Genomic DNA, 23379 nt, shown 5'->3' with positions numbered 1-23379 from the left:
GGAGGAAAACAGAGCAAAAAGTGCACAGAAGAGAACAAAAGAAAATTTACAAGGAAGCAAAAAAAACTGGGTAGCTTGGAAAATAATGTGTAGTTATTATATAGGTTTTCTTGAATTAGAAATTTATTATTTTATATTGCATGCCCTCTTATGTTCTGCTGTGCACATGTTGTGCTGTGTGCAACACTTTTTTTCCTTTTCTCATTTTGTATTTGTTTTGTGGAGGGAATCCTGATTTTTATAATAATTTATATGATATGTCTAATGAATATACTAATAGATTAGACTTTTCAGAACTACCTCCCTTATGACAGAACTCACAATGCAGTTTGAACTGATCAATCAAACTTTGACAAGGCTCACAATCACTGGTATCCTTCTGCCTGCATAATGAAACAAATAAAAGACTGTATAACCTGTTCCCACCATAGAACTCTGGTCCTGTGACCCAGTAAGTAATGACCCCCAAGGACTCAAATAGTATTGCTTTCATCATACTCCAGAATTGTTGTATTGTCTTCCATTTGTGGGTTTGTTGTGGGAACCATTCAGGCCCTGGGAAAGATTGTTTGTAATGCACCATCCCCCCTCTCTTCCCACTTATGATTTATATATATAATTTCTGCCTTCACTTCAGCAAGGTAGAATTCTGATCAGGATAATTCCTGATTTGCAAATGAAACTAAATGCTAAAAATTAAAATAATGATAATAATAAAAACTAAAAATTAAATGGCTACCTGATTACTGACACTTTGTCTCTGGCCTGCTGTTTCATCATTCTCAGGTTAAAGACTGGCTCAGTAAAACCCTGTTAGCAGTTTAAAATTAATTTTAAAAATTGTACAAAAAAAGAAAGCTGCCATGATATCCTAGAACCAGAGAGTAAAATAGAAATTGAAAGAATCTACCAATCACCTCCTGAAAGAGATCCCAAAATGAAAACTCTCAGGAATATTGTAGCTAAATTTCTGTTTCCAGGTCAAGGAGAAAATATTGAAAGCAGTCAGAAAAAAAACAATTCAAATATCATGGAGTCATAGAATAATACAAGATTTAACTTCTACATTTAAAGATCAAAAGGCTTACAATACAATATAATAGAAGGCAAAGGAGTCAGAAGAATCCTCTACCCAGAAAAACTGAGTGTAATCCTTCAGAGGAAAAATTAGGCATTCAATAAAAAAGAGGACTTTCAAGCATTTCTGATGAAAAGACCAGAACTGAATAGAAAATCTGACTTTCAAATACAAGAATCAAGAGAAGCAAAAAAAGGTAAACAGGAAAGAGAAACCTAAGGGATTCAGTAAGTTTAAATGTTTTTCATTCCTACATGAGAAGATGATACTTGTAACTCTTAAGAACTTTAACATTATTAAGGTCAGTTAGAAGGACTATACATAGACAGAGGGCATGGGTGTAAATTGAATATGACAGAATAATATGTTGAAAAATAAAATTAAGAGGTGAGAAAGAGGAACACTTTGGGAGAAGAGGAAAAATAGAAGTAGAATGGGGTAAATTAATTCACATAAAAGAGGCACAAAAGAAATTTTACAGTGGAAGGGAAGATGGAGGAAGTAGGTAGGAGCACTTGAACCTTAATGTCATCAGAATTGACTCAAAGAGGGAACAACATACACATTCAGTTGGGAACAGAAGTCTATTTTACATACAGGAAAGTAGGAAGAGAAGGGGGTGGGAGGAGCTGAAAGAAGGAGGAGCAAATTGGCAGTGGTCAGAAGCAAAATACTTTTGAGGATGGACAGGGTGAAAGGAGAGAGAGTAGGAAGAGCATGGGACAAAAACAGGATGAAGGGAAATGGACAGTAATTATAACTGGAAAAAATTTACAACAAGTATCTCTGACAAAAGTCTCATTTCTCAAATATATAGAGAATTGAATCAAATTTATAAAAAATAAGTTATTCCCCAATTGATAAATGATCAAAAGATATGAATAGGCAGTTTTCCGATGAAGTAATCAAACCTATCTATAGTCATATTTTTAAGTGTTTTCAATCACCATTGATTTAAGAAATGCAAATTCTTACTACTCTTAGGTACCACTCCACACCTATCAGATTGGCTAATATAACAGAAAAAGAAAATGACAGATGTTGGAGGGAATGTGGGGAAACTGAGACACTAATGCACTGTTGGTGGAATTGTGGACTGATTCAACCATTTTGTAAAGCAACTTGGAGCTGTGCCCAAAAGGGTTATAAAAACATGAATACCTATTGACCCAGCAATATCCCTACTAATTCTGTATCCCAAAGAGATAAAAAAAAAACAAAAAGGAAAAGAACCTATATGTACAAAAATATTTAAAGCAGCTCTTTTAGTGGTGACAAAGAATTGGAAATTGAGGAAATGTCCATCAAATAAGGAATGTCTGACCAAGTTGTAGCATATGATTATTGTGGAATGGTATTGTGCAATAAGAAATGACAAGCAGGATACTCTCAGAAAAAAATAGAAAGACTAACATGAAATGAAATGAGCAGAATCAGAACAACAGTGTACACAACAGTAATATTGTATAATGATAACCTACAAATGACTTAGCTCTTCTCAGCAATACAATGATGCAAGGCAATTTCTAAGGACTTACGATGAAAAAATATTACAATGAAAAAATCAGAGAAAAAACTGATGAAGTCTGAATGCAGATCAAAACATACTTCTTTTTAGTTTATTTTTCTTGAGTTTGTTGTGTATGTTTTCTTTCACAACATGGCTAATCTGAAAATGTGTTTTGCATGACTGCACATGAACAACCTGTCAATTTGCTTACCATCTCAATGAAGAGGAAAGGAGGGAAGAAAGAAAAGTATTTGAAATTCAAACTTTTAAAAAACAAGTGATAAAAATGTTTTTTACGGATAAATGGAAAGAAAACAAAATATTAAATAAACAAAAACTTTAAGTATAATAATTTTTTAAAAGAAAGATACATGTTGAATTTATTTCTACTCAAAAGGAAAAGCAAGTTCTAAAGATCAGGGGTTTGCAGTTTCATGTGCAATGCTCTCGCTTTCAAAAATGTATAAGGAAATACTCAATATTTGGTGTTTGTTAAGTTCAGAAATTATAAAAGTTAAAATGGACATGACTAAAACCATTGACTTGAGAACACTCAAAATAAGAAAAATGTAAGAAAGGTAAATAAAAACAAATATCAAAAAAGGTAATCAGGGAAATAAAGTCTCTTGTATTCACAGGTTATTATTGTTTTGTTGTTTTCAAAAAACTTGGACCGAGTAGTTTTGAAAAGTGATCACCAAGGGTCAAAAGCGGACTAATGCTTTAAGAAGGACATTTAAATAATCAGGTAAAGGGGAAAAAGAAGAAGTGAATTAACATTCAATAGACTAAATTCCAAGTTAACTTATAAGTAAGTCAATACCATTGATGGAAGAGATTGCATAATGGGAAGTCATATGCTTCAGAAAATGGGAAATATGAAAGAATAGGATTTGGGGAATATATTCACACCTGGCCCTGTGGTGAGTAGAGAAAGGATAGTAAGTTTTTTGGTCTCTCAACAAGAGGAGAAACTAAAATATAGTCAAAGGAAGAAGTTCAGGGACAACATTAGAATCACAAGCACATCCCAGAGGTGGGGGGGGTAGGAGGAAGGGCAATGTATCTATCACCAAACAAAAAAAGATACACTATAATGAATTTTTTAATGAAATGAGCACTATCAGAGACTGCTTTCTCTCAAACAAGGGTTGTACCTCTGAAGACTTCATTTCATCTTGGAAAAGGTTACATATAGGAGGAGCAGCCAGAAAGCAAAATGCTAGAAGGAACATAGAATCAGAAAGGAATAACTTGGACATGGGGGCACTCAGTGATCATAAAGGGAATGGGGTAGGATTAGCCACTATAATTCAAGAAACTATACACCAATGTGACTAATGATTTTTAACACCTTCCTAAGAAAAGGATATTGGCTATATCTAGTCTGCCCCAGAAGAGGCTAAACCATGTTTTCTATCCCATGCCAAAAACCACCCCAGGATTCTTATTGATATCCATCATTTATCATGTGCTTTTACTTCCTCTCTGTGCCCAATTTTCTGCATGTCAGTAAACTGTCCTATAGTTCCACATGGCATCCCTTTATCTCCCCAGATTCTAACACCCTTCCCTGGCCACACTTCCCCTTTACATATTCTTCTCTTTTGTTTGAATAGAAACTGACTTAGGGCAGGTGCTGCTTTGCTGTTGTGTTTGTGCAACAAGCACAGTGCTCGGCACATGGTAAGAGCTGATGTTTTCACATATCCAGGTCATTTATTCATTTGGAAAACTAGGAAGTTGAACTCTTAAATTGTCATGACCCTTTTTTCAGGTTTGAATTCAGTAACCCTATAATCCTAAAGTTCCTGCCTTCAGCAAATTTGTGATGCCCACAGAGGTCATTATGAAAAATGTCCTAACACACTGATAGGTGGGGGCTGATACTGGGTCAAGTTGGGGAGCTCCTAATGTAATTATAGATGAGTAGGTGAGAAGCAGTTAGTTTAACTAATGTCCCTGATGACAGGGCTGGAGGGAGAGGTGGTGCTGGGTTTGGTTGAAAAAGAATCAGGCCATCCCACAGAAAGGGCGTCAGTATCCTGAGATGGACAATTAAATCCAGTATAAAAAGCCCAGCATCCCAGACAGTTAGTGCCTGCAAGTTCCTTGCATCTCCATCCTACGTGTTCCTTTGGTGAACTAGGTAAGTGGGGACTCAGTCTTGCTAAGACTACAGGTACCTGCATTGCATCGAGGGGTAAATGCAGAAAATAGGGTAAGTGGAAAAGGAACCCTGAACTGGAGCCAGAACAGGGTTCATTCAGATCATAGATCTTCCCCTTGGTAGCTATGTGACCTTAGGGCAGCTAGGTAGCAAGATAATCCACAGAGCCCTGGGCCCAGAATCAGAAGGATCGAGTTCAAATTTGACTTCAGACACTCACTAGCTGTGTGACCCTGAGCAAGTCACTTAACCACTGTCTGCCTCAGTTTCTTCATCTGTAAAATGGGAATAATAACCTACCTCTCAGATTTGGTGTGAAGACCAAATGAGATATTTGCTGAGAACTTAGCACGGTGCTTGGCACATAGTAGATACTTTATAAATGTTTATTCCTCTTCTCTTCCCTTAGGCATGTCATTTGAATTTTCTGAGCCTCACTCTCCTTATCTGTAAAGTGAGGGTGGGGAACCAGATAATTCCTTCCATGCTTTCCAGAACTGCTCTGACTACTGTGATGCCTACAATGTGCTAACGTACCATAAACACCTGGGAGCTTTGCTTTCCCCTCCCTTTAAGATCTTCCTTAGAGTAAGAACAGCCTGTGCTTCCAGTCCTATCATTTGTGGTTTCCTGGGGGACCTCAGAGCTTAAGATCTCTAGGAATAAGTGTTTTATTGCATTGATGAGAAGGAATTGTATCTGCCCCATCTTTCCCTATGAGACTGTTTCACAGGTGAAACAGATGACATGGGAAATAAATTCAATAACATTATTCCAGTTAATTGCTACTGGCCCCTAATACAAGTAGTAAAGAAATGACAGAGAGAGGTCACATTTTTCTCCCTCCAGGTCAATTAAATTGTGCACTAAGATGTCTCATCTCCTGACAAGCATCGCCACCATCCTGGATGTCTTCTACCAATATTGTGGCCAAGATGAGGACTGTGACACAATGAGCCAAAGTGAACTGAAGGAATTTCTGGAAAATGAGATGCAGTTTCTTCTGAAGGTGAGAGCTTTCTGTTACATCCAATGGCTTGTGACACTAGGCAGGCATGTTTTTTTTTTTTTAATTTGGTATTTGTAATATTGAGTCATGCCTACAAAGAGGCAGTTATGTAATATAGTGGCTAGAGTACTGAACAATGGAAGAGCTGAGGTCAAATCCTGCTTCAGACAGTTATTAGTGGTATAACCTTGAGCAAAGCACTTACCATGTCTCAGCCTCAGTTTCTTCATTTGTAAAAGGGCGTAAAGTACAGCATGTACCTCACAAAGCTATTGTGAGGAGCAATATGAGAGAGTAGATATAAAGTGCTTTCAAATCCTAAAGTATCATATAAAATCCCTAGCTATCATTTGTTTTTAATAGGGAGGAAGCAGAAGATTCACATCAAAAATAGTCCATCTCTGAGTCCTATGAAAGACTTTCTAGAATCTAATATTTAGTTTGGTTTAGCGAGGTACTGAATAATGAGATGTTTAGTGAGGTAGTGAGTAATGAGATGATTTTGAACCAAAGAAGTCAATATTCATCTCCCACCACTAACACATAGAGTGTGACCCTGGACAGACCACGTAACCTCTAAGTACTAAAGGCAACTCTCTAAGACTGTGTATAGCTAAAAGTTTCCAACCTGCATTAGTAGATGTAAGAGTTCCTCATTTGAGTATTGCCAATTCGTTGAAGGCACTCATTATGGGACAGTTATGTGACACAGTAGATAGAGCACAGAACTTGAAGTCAGAAGGATCTGTGTTCAAATCAGGACTCAGACACTTACTGGCTGTGTGACCCTGGGAAAATCACATAACAATGAAAAGAAAGAAAGAGAAAGAGAGAGAGAACAAAGGAAGGAAAAGGAGGAAGGAAGGAAGGAGGGAAGGAAGAAAGGAAGGAAGGAAGGAAGGAAGGAAGGAAGGAAGGAAGGAAGGAAGGAAGGAAGGAAGAAAAAAGAAAGAGGTAAAGGCAGGAAGGGAGGAAAGGAGGGAAGAAGGAAGAAAAGAGAGACAGAATATATTCAGAGGTTTTCAGAGACAAAAAAAAACAAATGAAGAAAAAGTCAATCACCTTTGCTCACTGGAGATTTCCAAAGGTTTATAAAATATTTAGCTACTGTTTCTGTTACATTCATCACACTTCCAAAACCATCAACTGCCTTGTCTTTAGTCAACATCAGACCGAATAGTATTACCATGTAGTTAATACTATCTGTTCCCTAAAAATTGCTTTCTGCCTGGTGACAATGACTAGGATAAGGGCAGGATAGCAGGGAGAGGTTGGAGTCCACCTAGGTGCATCAATATGCACCCATGGATGTATTTCAGATTCATTGGTTTTCTTTTTGCATTTTCTTATGCTACAGAATCCAGGAGATCCTGATATTGTGGATATCTTCATGCTTAATCTGGATCGAGATCGAAACAAGAGGATAGATTTTACGGAGTTCCTGTTAATGATATTTAAGCTGACAATGGCATTCAACAAAACTTTCAAGAAGGAATACTACCATGGTCACCATGAGGATCATACTGACAGAGAAGAAGAGGAAGAAGAACAAAATCAAGGGAAATTAAAATGCAGTCAATCAAGTAGGAAGACCAAAGAGACACCCAGAACTGGACAATCACAAGAAACAAAGAAAGTCAGGCATAAGTCTGACGTGGGAGAGACAGAGAAACAGAATTCTCTGCCAAGCTCACAGCAGAGGGGCTCAAAGAAAGCAAATACTGGCTCAAATACAGGCAACTCAGGAAAGAGTAATGAAGATGAACATACATCCAGCTCAAGCAAACGGAGAGAAAGGCAAATTAATGCAAGGACGAGCCCCTCCAGCAAGAACAGAGGAGAAAATTATGAAACTGACAAAGGGAACTCAAGTGACAACAGTGAACAAAGCTATAGATGTGAGAAGGAAGAAAAGGAATTTAGAAAAAGGGGACATTCAGTGACTTTTGGAGAACAAAAAGAAAGTTACACAAGAGATGGAAAAAACACTCATGGATCAGAATTCCGCTCTGAATCTGGCTCAGAATCTAGTTCAGAGCAGAATTCAAGCTCTCCAGGAAAAAGAAGTGGGAAAGGTCACTCCTCAAACACTGGAACACAAGGAACATGTTCAGGATCGAACTCAGATCAATCCACCTCTAAGAGGAGGCACAGGTCCACTTCAGACGAGGAATCTCTGAATTCAGGAGTAAAAGGACAAAACTCCAAGTCAAATCAATCATATAACTCTGAAAAATATGACTCCGGCTTTGGTTTCAACTCTGGTAAACGTGGCTTTCGTTCAGGACAATCATCGAGCAGCAGTGCACAGGGATCCACTTCAGATGGAAGGTCAAGCAGTCGTGGAGGCCAGGGACAGAGATCCACTTCCAAACACTCTTCCACTTCTGGCCGTTATGGCTCTGGCTCTGGCTCTGGCTCTTCCTCCTGTTCAGGCTCAGGCTCCAGCTCTGGCTCCGATTCTGAGTTAGAATTTGGCTCAGGTCACTCTTCAGGCTCTAAGACACAGAGCTCTAGATCAGGACGTTCCTCTGGCTCTAGAAGACATGGTTCAAGTTCAGGAACAAGCTCAAGTCAATCCTCTTCTAAGAGGAGGCATGGATCCAGCTCACAGGAGCACTCAGGAAGCTCAGGAGGTAAAGGACAAAGTTCCAGCTCAGGTCAGTCCTCTAGCTCTGGAAAATCTGGTTCAGGCTCACACTCTCACTCTGGTCAACGTGGGTCTGGTTCAGGTCATTCCTCTGGCAGCCAGGGACATGGATCTAGTTCAGGTGGCAGGTCAAGCAGTCGTGGAGGCCAGGGACAGAGATCCACTTCCAAGCACTCTTCCACTTCTGGCCGTTATGGCTCTGGCTCTGGCTCTGGCTCTTCCTCCTGTTCAGGCTCAGGCTCCAGCTCTGGCTCCGATTCTGAGTTAGAATTTGGCTCAGGTCACTCTTCAGGCTCTAAGACACAGAGCTCTAGATCAGGAAGTTCCTCTGGCTCTAGAAGACATGGTTCAAGTTCAGGAACAAGCTCAAGTCAATCCTCTTCTAAGAGGAGGCATGGATCCAGCTCACAGGAGCACTCAGGAAGCTCAGGAGGTAAAGGACAAAGTTCCAGCTCAGGTCAGTCCTCTAGCTCTGGAAAATCTGGTTCAGGCTCACACTCTCACTCTGGTCAACGTGGGTCTGGTTCAGGTCATTCATCTGGCAGCCAGGGACATGGATCTAGTTCAGGTGGCAGGTCAAGCAGTCGTGGAGGCCAGGGACAGAGATCCACTTCCAAGCACTCTTCCACTTCTGGCCGTTATGGCTCTGGCTCTGGCTCTGGCTCTTCCTCCTGTTCAGGCTCAGGCTCCAGCTCTGGCTCTGATTCTGAGTTAGAATTTGGCTCAGGTCACTCTTCAGGCTCTAAGACACAGAGCTCTAGATCAGGACGTTCCTCTGGCTCTAGAAGACATGGTTCAAGTTCAGGAACAAGCTCAAGTCAATCCTCTTCTAAGAGGAGGCATGGATCCAGCTCACAGGAGCACTCAGGAAGCTCAGGAGGTAAAGGACAAAGTTCCAGCTCAGGTCAGTCCTCTAGCTCTGGAAAATCTGGTTCAGGCTCACACTCTCACTCTGGTCAACGTGGGTCTGGTTCAGGTCATTCATCTGGCAGCCAGGGACATGGATCTAGTTCAGGTGGCAGGTCAAGCAGTCGTGGAGGCCAGGGACAGAGATCCACTTCCAAGCACTCTTCCACTTCTGGCCGTTATGGCTCTGGCTCTGGCTCTGGCTCTTCCTCCTGTTCAGGCTCAGGCTCCAGCTCTGGCTCCGATTCTGAGTTAGAATTTGGCTCAGGTCACTCTTCAGGCTCTAAGACACAGAGCTCTAGATCAGGAAGTTCCTCTGGCTCTAGAAGACATGGTTCAAGTTCAGGAACAAGCTCAAGTCAATCCTCTTCTAAGAGGAGGCATGGATCCAGCTCACAGGAGCACTCAGGAAGCTCAGGAGGTAAAGGACAAAGTTCCAGCTCAGGTCAGTCCTCTAGCTCTGGAAAATCTGGTTCAGGCTCACACTCTCACTCTGGTCAACGTGGGTCTGGTTCAGGTCATTCATCTGGCAGCCAGGGACATGGATCTAGTTCAGGTGGCAGGTCAAGCAGTCGTGGAGGCCAGGGACAGAGATCCACTTCCAAGCACTCTTCCACTTCTGGCCGTTATGGCTCTGGCTCTGGCTCTGGCTCTTCCTCCTGTTCAGGCTCAGGCTCCAGCTCTGGCTCCGATTCTGAGTTAGAATTTGGCTCAGGTCACTCTTCAGGCTCTAAGACACAGAGCTCTAGATCAGGACGTTCCTCTGGCTCTAGAAGACATGGTTCAAGTTCAGGAACAAGCTCAAGTCAATCCTCTTCTAAGAGGAGGCATGGATCCAGCTCACAGGAGCACTCAGGAAGCTCAGGAGGTAAAGGACAAAGTTCCAGCTCAGGTCAGTCCTCTAGCTCTGGAAAATCTGGTTCAGGCTCACACTCTCACTCTGGTCAACGTGGGTCTGGTTCAGGTCATTCATCTGGCAGCCAGGGACATGGATCTAGTTCAGGTGGCAGGTCAAGCAGTCGTGGAGGCCAGGGACAGAGATCCACTTCCAAGCACTCTTCCACTTCTGGCCGTTATGGCTCTGGCTCTGGCTCTGGCTCTTCCTCCTGTTCAGGCTCAGGCTCCAGCTCTGGCTCCGATTCTGAGTTAGAATTTGGCTCAGGTCACTCTTCAGGCTCTAAGACACAGAGCTCTAGATCAGGACGTTCCTCTGGCTCTAGAAGACATGGTTCAAGTTCAGGAACAAGCTCAAGTCAATCCTCTTCTAAGAGGAGGCATGGATCCAGCTCACAGGAGCACTCAGGAAGCTCAGGAGGAAAAGGACAAAGTTCCAGCTCAGGTCAGTCCTCTAGCTCTGGAAAATCTGGTTCAGGCTCACACTCTCACTCTGGTCAACGTGGGTCTGGTTCAGGTCATTCCTCTGGCAGCCAGGGACATGGATCTAGTTCAGGTGGCAGGTCAAGCAGTCGTGGAGGCCAGGGACAGAGATCCACTTCCAAGCACTCTTCCACTTCTGGCCGTTATGGCTCTGGCTCTGGCTCTGGCTCTTCCTCCTGTTCAGGCTCAGGCTCCAGCTCTGGCTCTGATTCTGAGTTAGAATTTGGCTCAGGTCACTCTTCAGGCTCTAAGACACAGAGCTCTAGATCAGGACGTTCCTCTGGCTCTAGAAGACATGGTTCAAGTTCAGGAACAAGCTCAAGTCAATCCTCTTCTAAGAGGAGGCATGGATCCAGCTCACAGGAGCACTCAGGAAGCTCAGGAGGTAAAGGACAAAGTTCCAGCTCAGGTCAGTCCTCTAGCTCTGGAAAATCTGGTTCAGGCTCACACTCTCACTCTGGTCAACGTGGGTCTGGTTCAGGTCATTCATCTGGCAGCCAGGGACATGGATCTAGTTCAGGTGGCAGGTCAAGCAGTCGTGGAGGCCAGGGACAGAGATCCACTTCCAAGCACTCTTCCACTTCTGGCCGTTATGGCTCTGGCTCTGGCTCTGGCTCTTCCTCCTGTTCAGGCTCAGGCTCCAGCTCTGGCTCCGATTCTGAGTTAGAATTTGGCTCAGGTCACTCTTCAGGCTCTAAGACACAGAGCTCTAGATCAGGACGTTCCTCTGGCTCTAGAAGACATGGTTCAAGTTCAGGAACAAGCTCAAGTCAATCCTCTTCTAAGAGGAGGCATGGATCCAGCTCACAGGAGCACTCAGGAAGCTCAGGAGGTAAAGGACAAAGTTCCAGCTCAGGTCAGTCCTCTAGCTCTGGAAAATCTGGTTCAGGCTCACACTCTCACTCTGGTCAACGTGGGTCTGGTTCAGGTCATTCATCTGGCAGCCAGGGACATGGATCTAGTTCAGGTGGCAGGTCAAGCAGTCGTGGAGGCCAGGGACAGACATCCACTTCCAAGCACTCTTCCACTTCTGGCCGTTATGGCTCTGGCTCTGGCTCTGGCTCTTCCTCCTGTTCAGGCTCAGGCTCCAGCTCTGGCTCCGATTCTGAGTTAGAATTTGGCTCAGGTCACTCTTCAGGCTCTAAGACACAGAGCTCTAGATCAGGACGTTCCTCTGGCTCTAGAAGACATGGTTCAAGTTCAGGAACAAGCTCAAGTCAATCCTCTTCTAAGAGGAGGCATGGATCCAGCTCACAGGAGCACTCAGGAAGCTCAGGAGGTAAAGGACAAAGTTCCAGCTCAGGTCAGTCCTCTAGCTCTGGAAAATCTGGTTCAGGCTCACACTCTCACTCTGGTCAACGTGGGTCTGGTTCAGGTCATTCATCTGGCAGCCAGGGACATGGATCTAGTTCAGGTGGCAGGTCAAGCAGTCGTGGAGGCCAGGGACAGAGATCCACTTCCAAGCACTCTTCCACTTCTGGCCGTTATGGCTCTGGCTCTGGCTCTGGCTCTTCCTCCTGTTCAGGCTCAGGCTCCAGCTCTGGCTCCGATTCTGAGTTAGAATTTGGCTCAGGTCACTCTTCAGGCTCTAAGACACAGAGCTCTAGATCAGGACGTTCCTCTGGCTCTAGAAGACATGGTTCAAGTTCAGGAACAAGCTCAAGTCAATCCTCTTCTAAGAGGAGGCATGGATCCAGCTCACAGGAGCACTCAGGAAGCTCAGGAGGTAAAGGACAAAGTTCCAGCTCAGGTCAGTCCTCTAGCTCTGGAAAATCTGGTTCAGGCTCACACTCTCACTCTGGTCAACGTGGGTCTGGTTCAGGTCATTCATCTGGCAGCCAGGGACATGGATCTAGTTCAGGTGGCAGGTCAAGCAGTCGTGGAGGCCAGGGACAGAGATCCACTTCCAAGCACTCTTCCACTTCTGGCCGTTATGGCTCTGGCTCTGGCTCTGGCTCTTCCTCCTGTTCAGGCTCAGGCTCCAGCTCTGGCTCTGATTCTGAGTTAGAATTTGGCTCAGGTCACTCTTCAGGCTCTAAGACACAGAGCTCTAGATCAGGACGTTCCTCTGGCTCTAGAAGACATGGTTCAAGTTCAGGAACAAGCTCAAGTCAATCCTCTTCTAAGAGGAGGCATGGATCCAGCTCACAGGAGCACTCAGGAAGCTCAGGAGGTAAAGGACAAAGTTCCAGCTCAGGTCAGTCCTCTAGCTCTGGAAAATCTGGTTCAGGCTCACACTCTCACTCTGGTCAACGTGGGTCTGGTTCAGGTCATTCCTCTGGCAGCCAGGGACATGGATCTAGTTCAGGTGGCAGGTCAAGCAGTCGTGGAGGCCAGGGACAGAGATCCATTTGCAATCAGTCATCCAGCTCTAGCCGGCATGGCTCTGGCCCTTGCTCAAGGTCCGTGTCAGGTTCCAGCTCTGGTTCTGAATCTGACTTGGAATATGCCTCAGGTCAGTCTTCAGATTCTCAGGAACAGGACTCTGGCTCTGCCTCTGGCTCTTCTTCTTTTTCTGTTTAGCATGATTCAGCATTAGGTCAGTCTTCTAGCAACCAGCATCATGTATCTAATTCTGGTAGCCATTCAGGAAAATCTGGAAGACAAGAATGTAACTCTTGTCACTTCTAATTTCCATGTGGATGTCCCCTCCAAACAGTATTAAATATCTTTAGTGTTCCTTCCATCATTCTTGGCTATGAGAACACTCCCATCAACTCTCTAGATTCAGCTTTAAGAGAAAGCATGCATCATCTATTGCTTATCATCGCATCTTCATCCTCTTCTAGTTAATATGCAGAGTGGGTTCTATAAACTATACACTCTTCTTCTCTTACATTTTGATCACTTTCAGAGGGATCTCATTCATTTTTTCACTCTACCTTTCATATAACTCCTTAAAGTTATTGTATCCTATTGCTTTGATTGTCTTAGTTCTATACCATCAGGAGACTGACCAATGAAATAAGAAAAGAAATGAACAGCGCAAGCTGTATCCCATTCCTTCATCATAACGTATACATGTGGGATCAGCACCATCTTTTTATCATTCCATATTGATCTTTATTTTTCTCTTTTCATTTACTTTTGATTTCTTCTTCTATGCCATTATTAATGTAGCTTGAGGATTCCTGGATAATGACATTGTGAGTGGGTTAAGTTAAAGGAGCTAAATTCTGTCTTTGATTGATTTGGGTATTAAATTAGGAAGTACCTTAAATGCTTCACATAACAATGAGGTTTTTCTTCTTTTGAGAACTCGATCTATATATCTTCTTTGTGGTTCTGAATTAACACTCTTGATAGTGACTGAGCTAAAATATAGTTTACCAGAATCTCAGTTTTGTGTACCAAATGTGTACTTCCAGCCCCATATTCCAGATCTAGAGCCTTTCTGTGGGAAAAGAGCTCTAAACCTTCAAAACCTTGTTGCATCTTCCACACTTCTAGAGCAAAATGCTTACTAATTCCTGATTTCTTAGGGAATCTATTTTAGGGTATTCGACAGTTTTTAAGAGGACTTGGCACCATGCCCTTCTCCCTCAGAAGTGGATAAAAAGTTTCTTGTGGAAAGATAGGAATGTCTGCCAATTTGATCCAAAGAGCAGAAGCATTGGCTCTAGCAACCTTAAAAGAAGCTTATTTAGAAACTATTCCAGTGTGGAAAGAAATCTAGGAACTAACACTGGGACCTCTGGCCTCAGACTACCTCTTCCTTTCACTAGCCTTTCCACTTAGTAGAATGTTGTCTATAAGAAGACGGGTTGGGTAAATGTCTGTTGCTATTGTTTAGCTCTTATTGTTGATTGTAACAACTTCGGGATTACTGACTTTTCCTTCCCTTATGACATTTGGTGAATTTTAAAAATTGAATTTCATTATAGTTGACAATAAACAATTGGTGATCAAACAATATGGTCTGTATATTTCGTGCTTCATGCATTGGAAAACATTGATTCTTCCCAATTGTGGGAAGCAAAATGTATGAAAACTAGGGAGGTATTGGTAGACAATAACACATATATAGCATAACACATATATAACACATAACACATTTATAAGAGACAACTCAAAGTCTTCTAGACCTTCTACAAAATGGAGCACTTAAACTGAGTCTTGAAAAAAGCAGTTATTCTGATAGGTCAAGCTGAGAGGGGGATTGAAAGTATTTGTGATAGTCATTCCCAACTGATAAACAATCAAAAGATATGAACAAGCAGTTTTCCAATGAAAAAATCAAAACCATTTATAAGCATATGAAAAATGCTCTAAATCAATATTGACTAGAAAATACAAATTAAAACAACCGTGAGATATCATTTTATGACTATTAGATTGGATAAAATGATTGAAGGGGGAAGTGATAAATGTTGGAAAGGATGTGGAATAATTGAGACACTTATTATTGGTGGAATTGTGAACTGATCCAACCAATTTGGAGAGAAATCTGGAATTGTGATCAAAGAGTTATTCAACTGTCTATACTCTTTGATCCAGCAATGCAAATACTAGGTCTATTTTCAAAAATGAATAGGGAAAAAGGAAAATAAACTCTATGTTCAAAAATGTTTATAGTGACTCTCTTTGTGGTGGCAAAGAACTGGAAATTATAGGGATACCCATCAATTGGAAAATGGTCGAACAAGTTGTGGTACATGATTGTGATGGAATACCACTGTGCTATAAGGAGTGATGAGCTCAATCATCTTAGAAAAACACAGATAGACTTACACAAATAATGAAGAGCAAAATGTATAGAGCTAAGAGAACATTTTATATAGTGACAGCAATATTAAAAATGACTTTGAGTGAATAAGTCATTTTGACTGTTATAAATACTCAAATTAACCATAAAAGACATTTGAAGAAAGATGCTGTCTGCATCCAGAGACAAAACTGATAAATAGAAGTATGTATTTAGTAGCCATCTCTAATGTGGGGGTGAGAGAGGGAAGAAAAAGGGATAAAAAGAAATGTATATGATTATTATGTATTTAAAAGGAATAGAAAGTTATACATAATAGATTTGCAATTTCATGTTCAATTATCTTTTTATTATATTTATGTAACTGCTTGTTTTATTCCATAAATTAAACACATTTTTTCCAAAATAAATAAATGTAAAATATCAGGGATAGATAGTTAATGCAAAGGCATGGAGAGAGGAGATGGCACAAGGAGTGTGGGGAACAGCATGCAGAACAGTCTAGCTAGACCATGAGGCAAAGTATTGTGTAAGAAGATTGGAAGGATAGGAAAGGGTCAGGGTGTGAAGAAGGGCTTTCAAAAGCCAAACAGAGGAGTTTCTAACTGATCTTAGATGTAATAAGGAGCCACTGGAGTTTACTGAGTAGGGGAAGGAGCAATACAGTCAAGTGGATGATTTGTGGAAGCTTTGACAGCTTTGTGGAAAGTGAATTAGAATCCAGAGAGACTTGAGGCAGGGAAATCAGTTAGGAGGCTATAGATAGCTTATAGATAGGTCTTCCGAGGGAATACGATAAAAACTGCAGGGAATAGAGCAAGAAATAGTACAAGAAAATTGGCCATAAATCTCCAGAATAATATCCCATGCTTGCAACCCTTTATTATATTGTGCTGACCTTTCACAATTCTAGCACCAAAGAACAAAATTTTAAAGTTACTGGAAGAAAGACCTTCATCTATGAAGGAACAGTGTTTTAAATACCTCAGAATTATTCTTCAGCCACATGAAATCAGAGAACTGAATCAGATATATTAGTCAAAAAAAACATAAAAACTCAATCAGGAATCCTGCAAAGCTGAGTCTAATTTATAATTCTAAATGGAATGCCGACAATAATCAAGGAAGTTATCTGTTACATTTCTATACAAATAGTAGTGATACAACTAGATGGTGCAGTGCTGGGCCTGGATTCACAAAGATCTAAGTCCAAATTTGGCCTCAGATACTTGCCAGCTGTGTAATTCTGGGCAAATCATTTAACTGCAACTTGCCTCAGTGTTCTCAATAGTAAAATGGGGGTAACAGCAGCACCTACTTCACAGAATTATTCTTCACAGAATTGTCTCACAGATGAGACAATACTTACAAAGTCCTTACCACATTGTCTGGCAACATGGTACACAATATATAAATGTTTATTCCCTCTTTCCCCTCCTCAAATAGACCCATGGTCAAAGGATATGAGCAAGTACTTCTTAAAAGAAAGAAAAAAATAAGCTATCAACAGCCAACTTTTGTTAAAAGTATCAAATTACTAATAATTAAATAAGAATTAAAGCAACTCTAAGGCTCCATCTCAAACCCATCAGATTTGCAAATAAGACACCAATAAAGGGAAAATGACAAATGCAGAAGGGTAATCGCTGGACAAGAGGCATATTAATGAACTCTTGGTGGAGATCTGCATTGGTCTAGTAATTCTAGAGAGCAATTTGGAACTGTGCTTCAAAGGGCATTAAACTTTATCTACCCTTTATCTTAGCCATACCACTACTAGATCCAAAGAGACTAAAGAAAGAGCAAAAGAACTTTTTATCTTTCTATCCTCCTTCCTTTCCTTCCTTTTCCCCATTTCTTTTCTCCCTCTCTTTCTTCTTTTCTTTCTTTCCTTTCTCCCTTTCTCCCTCCTTTGCTTTCCTCCTTTCTTTTCTTCCTCCCTCCTAAGCAAGGTTGGTGACCTGCACAGGCCTCCCTCACTCAAAACAAAGTCAAGTGCAAGTCATGTCATCATTTCTCTGATGGCATGGTCTTCTTCAGCAATGAAGGACAAACACAATCCTGTGAGTAGATGCAGCTGGCTAAATGCTAGCTGGGTAACTCACCTTCTCCTCTCCTGTCTGCCTCCCCCTCCCCTTCCTTCTCCTCTCCAAAGGAAGGTAAACTTGGATGGCCAAAAGATGTCCAGTTGACTTGGGTTTTACTGGCTCCTTTCCTATTTACCTCTCCTCTCCTCTCTTTTCCTCTCCTCTCCTCTCCCAAAACCTTAAACTTACTGTACTCCGAAACTGGGACTCCACTGAAGCCCTGTCTGAGGGCTCCTCTGGACCCTCATAACTTGACAGTGATTATCAATAGTAACGGCTGCTCTTTCCCACCCAGCCTGATGTCTTTTTTCTTGGCCTCATTAAAGGGCCATGCCCTGGCTACTCCTTAAACAGGTCTATTCAATGAATAGGCATTGCCTCACCCTAAGTGAGTACCTGAATAGGCCTTGGTCTAAAGGGTCCAAGGTCTCCCAGTGCATCCTGGCTCATCTCCAGTCATCCTGAAGAATAGCAGGTCTCTGAATTCAGACGTCTCTGGAGGAGAAGCGAGGCTGGTGACCTACACAGCCTTCCCTCACTCAAGACAAAGTCAAATGCAAGTCATGTCATCATTTCTCTGATGGCATGGTCTACTTCCACAACGAAGGACAAACACAATCCCTCCTGCTCTCTCTTTCATTTCTTCTTTTCTTTCTAAAATGGAAGGAAATGGAAAAGAAAAACTGAATGCTTAACTATTTTAAAATAAAATATATTTTAAAACAGAAAGATACATGTTAAATATATCTGGGAGTCATTCTAACAAGATTCATTTCATATTTATATAAATACAACTGCAATTCACTCTTTATAAAAATAGAGGACTTAATTAGAGAGACACATTGTTCAAAATTGGGCTGTTCCAATAGGATAAAAGTGATGATAATATAATAATTATAGATTTAGTGTTATGATTGTTAAAATTGTCAATACTTACTTTATAGAGCTAGACAAAATTATAATAAAAATTAATGTCATGGAAGAAATTATTCTGGAATCTTAAGGAAATATTGAGGGGGGAGGAATGTAGAAAAGTTAAAGCTATAGTTATTTGGTGGAGTAGACCAGTGGAGTAGCTTAAATGAGCAATAAATAGAAAAATAGCTGATATTAATATAGGGCTTACTATGTGCCAGGCACTGTGCTCAGCACTTTACAATTATTCTTTCATTTGACTCTCACAAAAACCCTGGAAGGTGAGTGTTATTATTATCCGCACTTTAGAGATGAAGAAACTAAGGGAAATAGAGGTTAAGTGACTTGTCCAAGGTCTGAGGTGGGATTAGAACTCAGATCTTCCTGACTCCAAGCCCAACATTCCATCAACTGTGCCACCTGGCTGCCAACAGAAGCAATCAAACCCAATAGGTGAGTTTTCCATAAACCCAAGAAAGCTGAGGTAAGGATTCTTTTTTATTTTTTTTATTTATTCATTTATTTATTTATTTTGCTCGCTGAAATCCACAGCCCCCAGATAATTTACTTGGAAGGACTCATGGGGGACAAGGGGAAGAAGAGACACAGAGATGGGGGTGGCTTATAAAGAGCAGACTCCCAGCCCAGGGACTCTAAAAGGCTGAGTCAGAGGCCTCGGAGCTGTCCTTGATATCAGTGCTCTCTGTGGTCTCGCTGACCTCTCTAACGTCTTCGCTGTCACCGCCGCTGCTGTCCTCGGCTGTGGAGCCTAGACCCTTCTCCTCATGGCAGCAGTCCCCCACGTGGTTGGCTTTGGGGTCCATCTTGTTCTCCAGGGAGGCCAGCACCAGATGTTTGCCTTTCTCCTTCACCTCCAGTTGCTTCCTCAGCTCTTCAGCCATCTGAGTCAGATCGCGCTTCATAGCATAGGCATCCTCCCCATCCGCATAGTACTTGGGCTCCACCTCACTAATCTGAAAGTTAAGAGTGTTGGAATATAGATGCAGAGCTGCGCGGTTACTTTTTCTGACATGCAGGGAGACATATTTTGCACTGAAGTTTTCGATCATGGCTCTTGAGGCTTGGTCCATAAGCTTCTGTGCCAGACCTAGCCGGCGGTGGGAACGTTTTACAGCCAAGGATGTGAAATGTCCATGAGGGACATCATCAGGATCTTCTTCCATCTTGGCCAGGACATAACCCACAACCTTGCCATTCTCATCCTCAGCAATATAAGAAAGCTGAGGCCATGATAGAGCATGGTAGAAATAGTATTTCATCTGATAATTTTCTGGAAGGCACAGCAGGTTACAATGCTGCATATTCATCAGGTCTTCTGGCCGTGCGTTGCGAATGTTCATGGTGCCGACACCCAAGCGGACCTGGCTGGGCTCAGGTTTGGTGAGTAGAGTGGGGGGGCGACAAAAGTGCTCCGAGGCGCCGCAGCCTCTGCGGCCAGCTCCAGGCCACAGTCAGGATTCTTTTTTAACAACAACTCTGAAAAACTGAAAACCATACTGCAGCAAATAAATGAATTTGTTTTCATTACACTACAGACCACAGTAATTTCCAAATAGTTAGGTAAATGTAAATGTAAAATGTAATGTAAATGTAAAAAGTCAAGTCATTTTTAAAATATAAGGGGATACGGCCAGAGATACCTTTCACAACTGTGGCTAGAAGGAAAATTCTTTTGTTTTGATTTGGATTTTTTCTGCATACAGTTTTTTATTTTTTAGTCTTAAAATAAATTTTAACTTATTTTTGCATCACTTAGATTTCTCTCCATGTTCCTTCCTTTCCTCTTTCTCAGGAAGTGACCTGATATGCAAAAAAAAAAAATGTAAAAAGAAGAGAAAGAGGAGAAAATTCAACAAAAATGATTAATATATCAAAAAAGTCAGACATTATGTTCAGTGTTACTCATGTGTGTATGCTCCTCTGCAAAGGAGTAGAAAGATATAGTCTTATATTTTTCCCTCATATACTTCTATATCCTTTCAAGCGTTTTAAAAATTTTACACCTTTTTTGATAGTTTTGTGATTGTGGTTCTTCCATTTCCATTGCATTTGACAGACAGACAGACAGATAGATAGATAAATAGATAGATATAGGTATAGATACTGTTTTTCTGAATCTTCTTATTTTCACTAAATTAGTTCATATAAATCTTTTCATGATTTTCTGTATAACAAGGACTGACACTTGGACAGAATGCCATTGCTACAACACTCCACATGGAAGAGGTTGAAGGTCTCTTGTCTGAGAATGTCTTGATGACAATGGAAGTATCTTGGAGAGACATTGGAACATGCAGAGACATTCTGTAATTGGTTCTAATGAGCTAACCATGTGATCATGTGATGAATAGAAAACTCTGATTAGTTATGGATTCATTTCAAAAGGACTCACTGATCAAAGCCTTGGCCATTCTCCTCAAAAGCTCTCTCTTAACAGATCTCTGTTCTTGCTTTAACTCTTGCACTGATGGCATCCAATGAGAGACAAATATTATAAGGCAGAAGGCCTTGAGGACTTTCCCTCTAGGGGTGATATACACTCTCATTTAAACAGGTCATCTTCCTTTGCCTCATTGTTGTATAGGTGAAGGATGTAAATCTGGAGATACCAATCTTATGAGATATAAAAGGTTGAGTCTAAGGGTCTGTGAGCTTGCAAGCTAGAGCTTCACATTTTATACCCATTCTAGAGTCAATGTGTAGAGGAGCAAGGGGTGCCCTTTGGGACCCAGGTCAGCAGTAATTGAGGCAAGGACTCATCTGACAGTCATGTCATAGTTGGACATGAAACTACTGGGTGCCACAACTATGTAGGAATTCAGCTAAGTTTAAGTACACTCTTAGTCAAAACCAAGATTGTAAAAGGGATAAAGTATGCCCACCAAATGTATGAAAGACAGGGGAAAAAATGTTTGTACTTTTTGTATTTGTTCTATCTTCAAAGTAAATATTTCTTTGAAAAAGCTAATCAGTATCAAATGAAACTGGGGTCCTAGTCACTGACAGCTAAAAATGAGGGGAGCAAAACTGATAATGGCTTGATATGATGAAATAGAGAACAAATGCTTCTGAAAGAATGGGACAAAGGGCAACAGAAGCTATTACCAAACAAATAAACAAAATCTATAAAACTACATCTGTAAAAGATTGATTCATCTTCTTCTTCTTCTTGCCTATTTTTTATTTCTGATAGTATTTTTCCCCAGTTATTACATGTCAAGAAAATTTTTAGCATTCATTTTTATAAGATTTTGAATTTCAATGTTTTCTCCCTCCTCTCCCCTTTAGAAAATGGTAGGCAGTTTGATATAGTTTATATATGTGATATTGTGTAAAACATATTTCCATATTAGTCACAGTTGTGAGAGAAGAAACAAATAAAAAAGTATGAGAAAGAACAAAGTAAGTGAAAAAATATGCTTCAATCAGCGTCAATTAGTTTTTATCTGGATATGGATAGCATTTTCCTTTGAGAGTTCTTTGTACTTGTCTTGGATCATTGTGTTGCTGAGAAGAGCTGAGTCTTTCATAGTTGATCATCACACAATGGTGCTGATACTGTGTAAAATGTTTTCCAGGTTCTGTTCATTTCACTTTGCATCAGTTCATACAAATCTTTCCAGGATTTTCTGAAATACGCCTGTTCATTTCTTATTGCATAATAGTATTCCATTACATTCACATACTAGAGCTTGTTCAGCCATTTCCTATTGATGGACATCTTTTCAATTTCCAATATTTTGCCACCACAAAAAGGGCTGCTACAAATATTTTTGCAATGTGAGTTCTTTTCCCTTTTTTATGATCTCTTTGTAATACAGGCCTAGTAATGGTATTACTGGATCAAAGGGTATGCACGGTTTGGTTGTCCTTCTGGCATAGTTCCAATTGGTTGTCCAGAATGGTTGGGTCACTTCACAATTCTGTCAATAGTGCATCAGTGGGGGGCGGAGCCAAGGTAGCAGAGTAGAAAGACACACATATGCTGGCTTTCCCCACACAGCCCATAAAATACCTGTAGAGAGGGACTCTCAACAAATTCTGGAGCAGCAGAAATGGAGAACAACAGAGTGGAGGAGATTTTCAGCCCAGGGTGACCTGAAAGGCCCATGGGAAACCTCTGTTGCACTGGACGTGGAGTGGAACCCAGCCCAGCCTTGGCCCCACGGCGCAGTGCAGCTCTGGGAGGAAGACACCTCGGGGGCAGAATCTCCAGTCGCAGCAGCAGCAGCAAGTTCACAGATCCCTCAACCCACAGGTACCAAAGGTCAGTGAGAAGGTATTTTCAGCTGGCCAGGAAGGCAGAAGGGCCTTCCCATAGCTCCAGCCTCAGGCAACGGCCTCAGAGGCCACATCGGGCAGATGGCAACAATTCCCACAGCAGCCCCTACAGCAGCCCACATCCATTGTTGCATTGTAAAACCTCTTGGGGCACTGAGCAGCCCATTCTTACCTCGGCCCTGTGTAGAGGCTCTGAGGGAGCTGATCTTTATCTCACACTGAATGGTGGCCCTGCCCATGCAGCTTATCTGAAAATCAGCCCCCAGTGCTAGCTTGGAGGAACTGGAGGCCATGTGGCTGTGGAGAGGAAACTGCTAAGATTCTGGGCACAAAAATCTCTCCTGCTCTCAGATCAGTGTACATGCTTGATTGTGCCACCTTAGAGGAACTGAGATCTTACAGATTCCCAAAGTATACCCTACTCTTGACAAAGGACCCAAAAGTCAAGGAACTGGTTGGGAAAATGCCCAAAAAAAAGGGAAAAAAATAAGACTATAGAAGGCTACTTTCTTGGTGAACAGATATCTTCTCCCATCCTTTCCAATGAGGAAGAACAATCCTTACCATCAGGGAAAGACATAAAAGTCAAGGCTTCTGTATCTCAAACATCCAAAATAAATATTCAATGGGCTCAGGCCATGGAAGAGCTCAAAAAGGATTTTGAAAATCA

General features: G+C 41.5%; 1 protein-coding gene and 1 pseudogene across 1 annotated transcript in view; one reads left to right on the top strand and one right to left on the bottom strand.

The window, feature by feature from the left end:
• The window catches only part of LOC140522997 (uncharacterized), a 32744-nt gene extending 18131 nt beyond the window's left edge, over window positions 1–14613 (top strand). The window contains exons 4-5 of the mRNA XM_072638109.1: window positions 5608–5767; window positions 7125–14613. Coding sequence (XP_072494210.1) covers window positions 5608–5767; window positions 7125–13223 — 6259 coding nt within the window. The 3' untranslated portion in view covers window positions 13224–14613. The remainder of the gene's footprint in view (window positions 1–5607; window positions 5768–7124) is intronic.
• A 4335-nt stretch (window positions 14614–18948) lies between these two features.
• On the bottom strand, window positions 18949–19806 carry LOC140527720 (N-alpha-acetyltransferase 10 pseudogene; annotated as a pseudogene).
• Window positions 19807–23379: the final 3573 nt, after the last annotated feature.

The sequence above is a fragment of the Notamacropus eugenii genome, chromosome 2 (assembly GCF_028372415.1).
Source record: "Notamacropus eugenii isolate mMacEug1 chromosome 2, mMacEug1.pri_v2, whole genome shotgun sequence".
Taxonomy (NCBI): Eukaryota; Metazoa; Chordata; class Mammalia; order Diprotodontia; family Macropodidae; genus Notamacropus; species Notamacropus eugenii.
The sequence above is the reverse complement of the archived record's forward strand: the minus strand, read 5'-3'. Positions and strand labels throughout refer to the sequence as shown.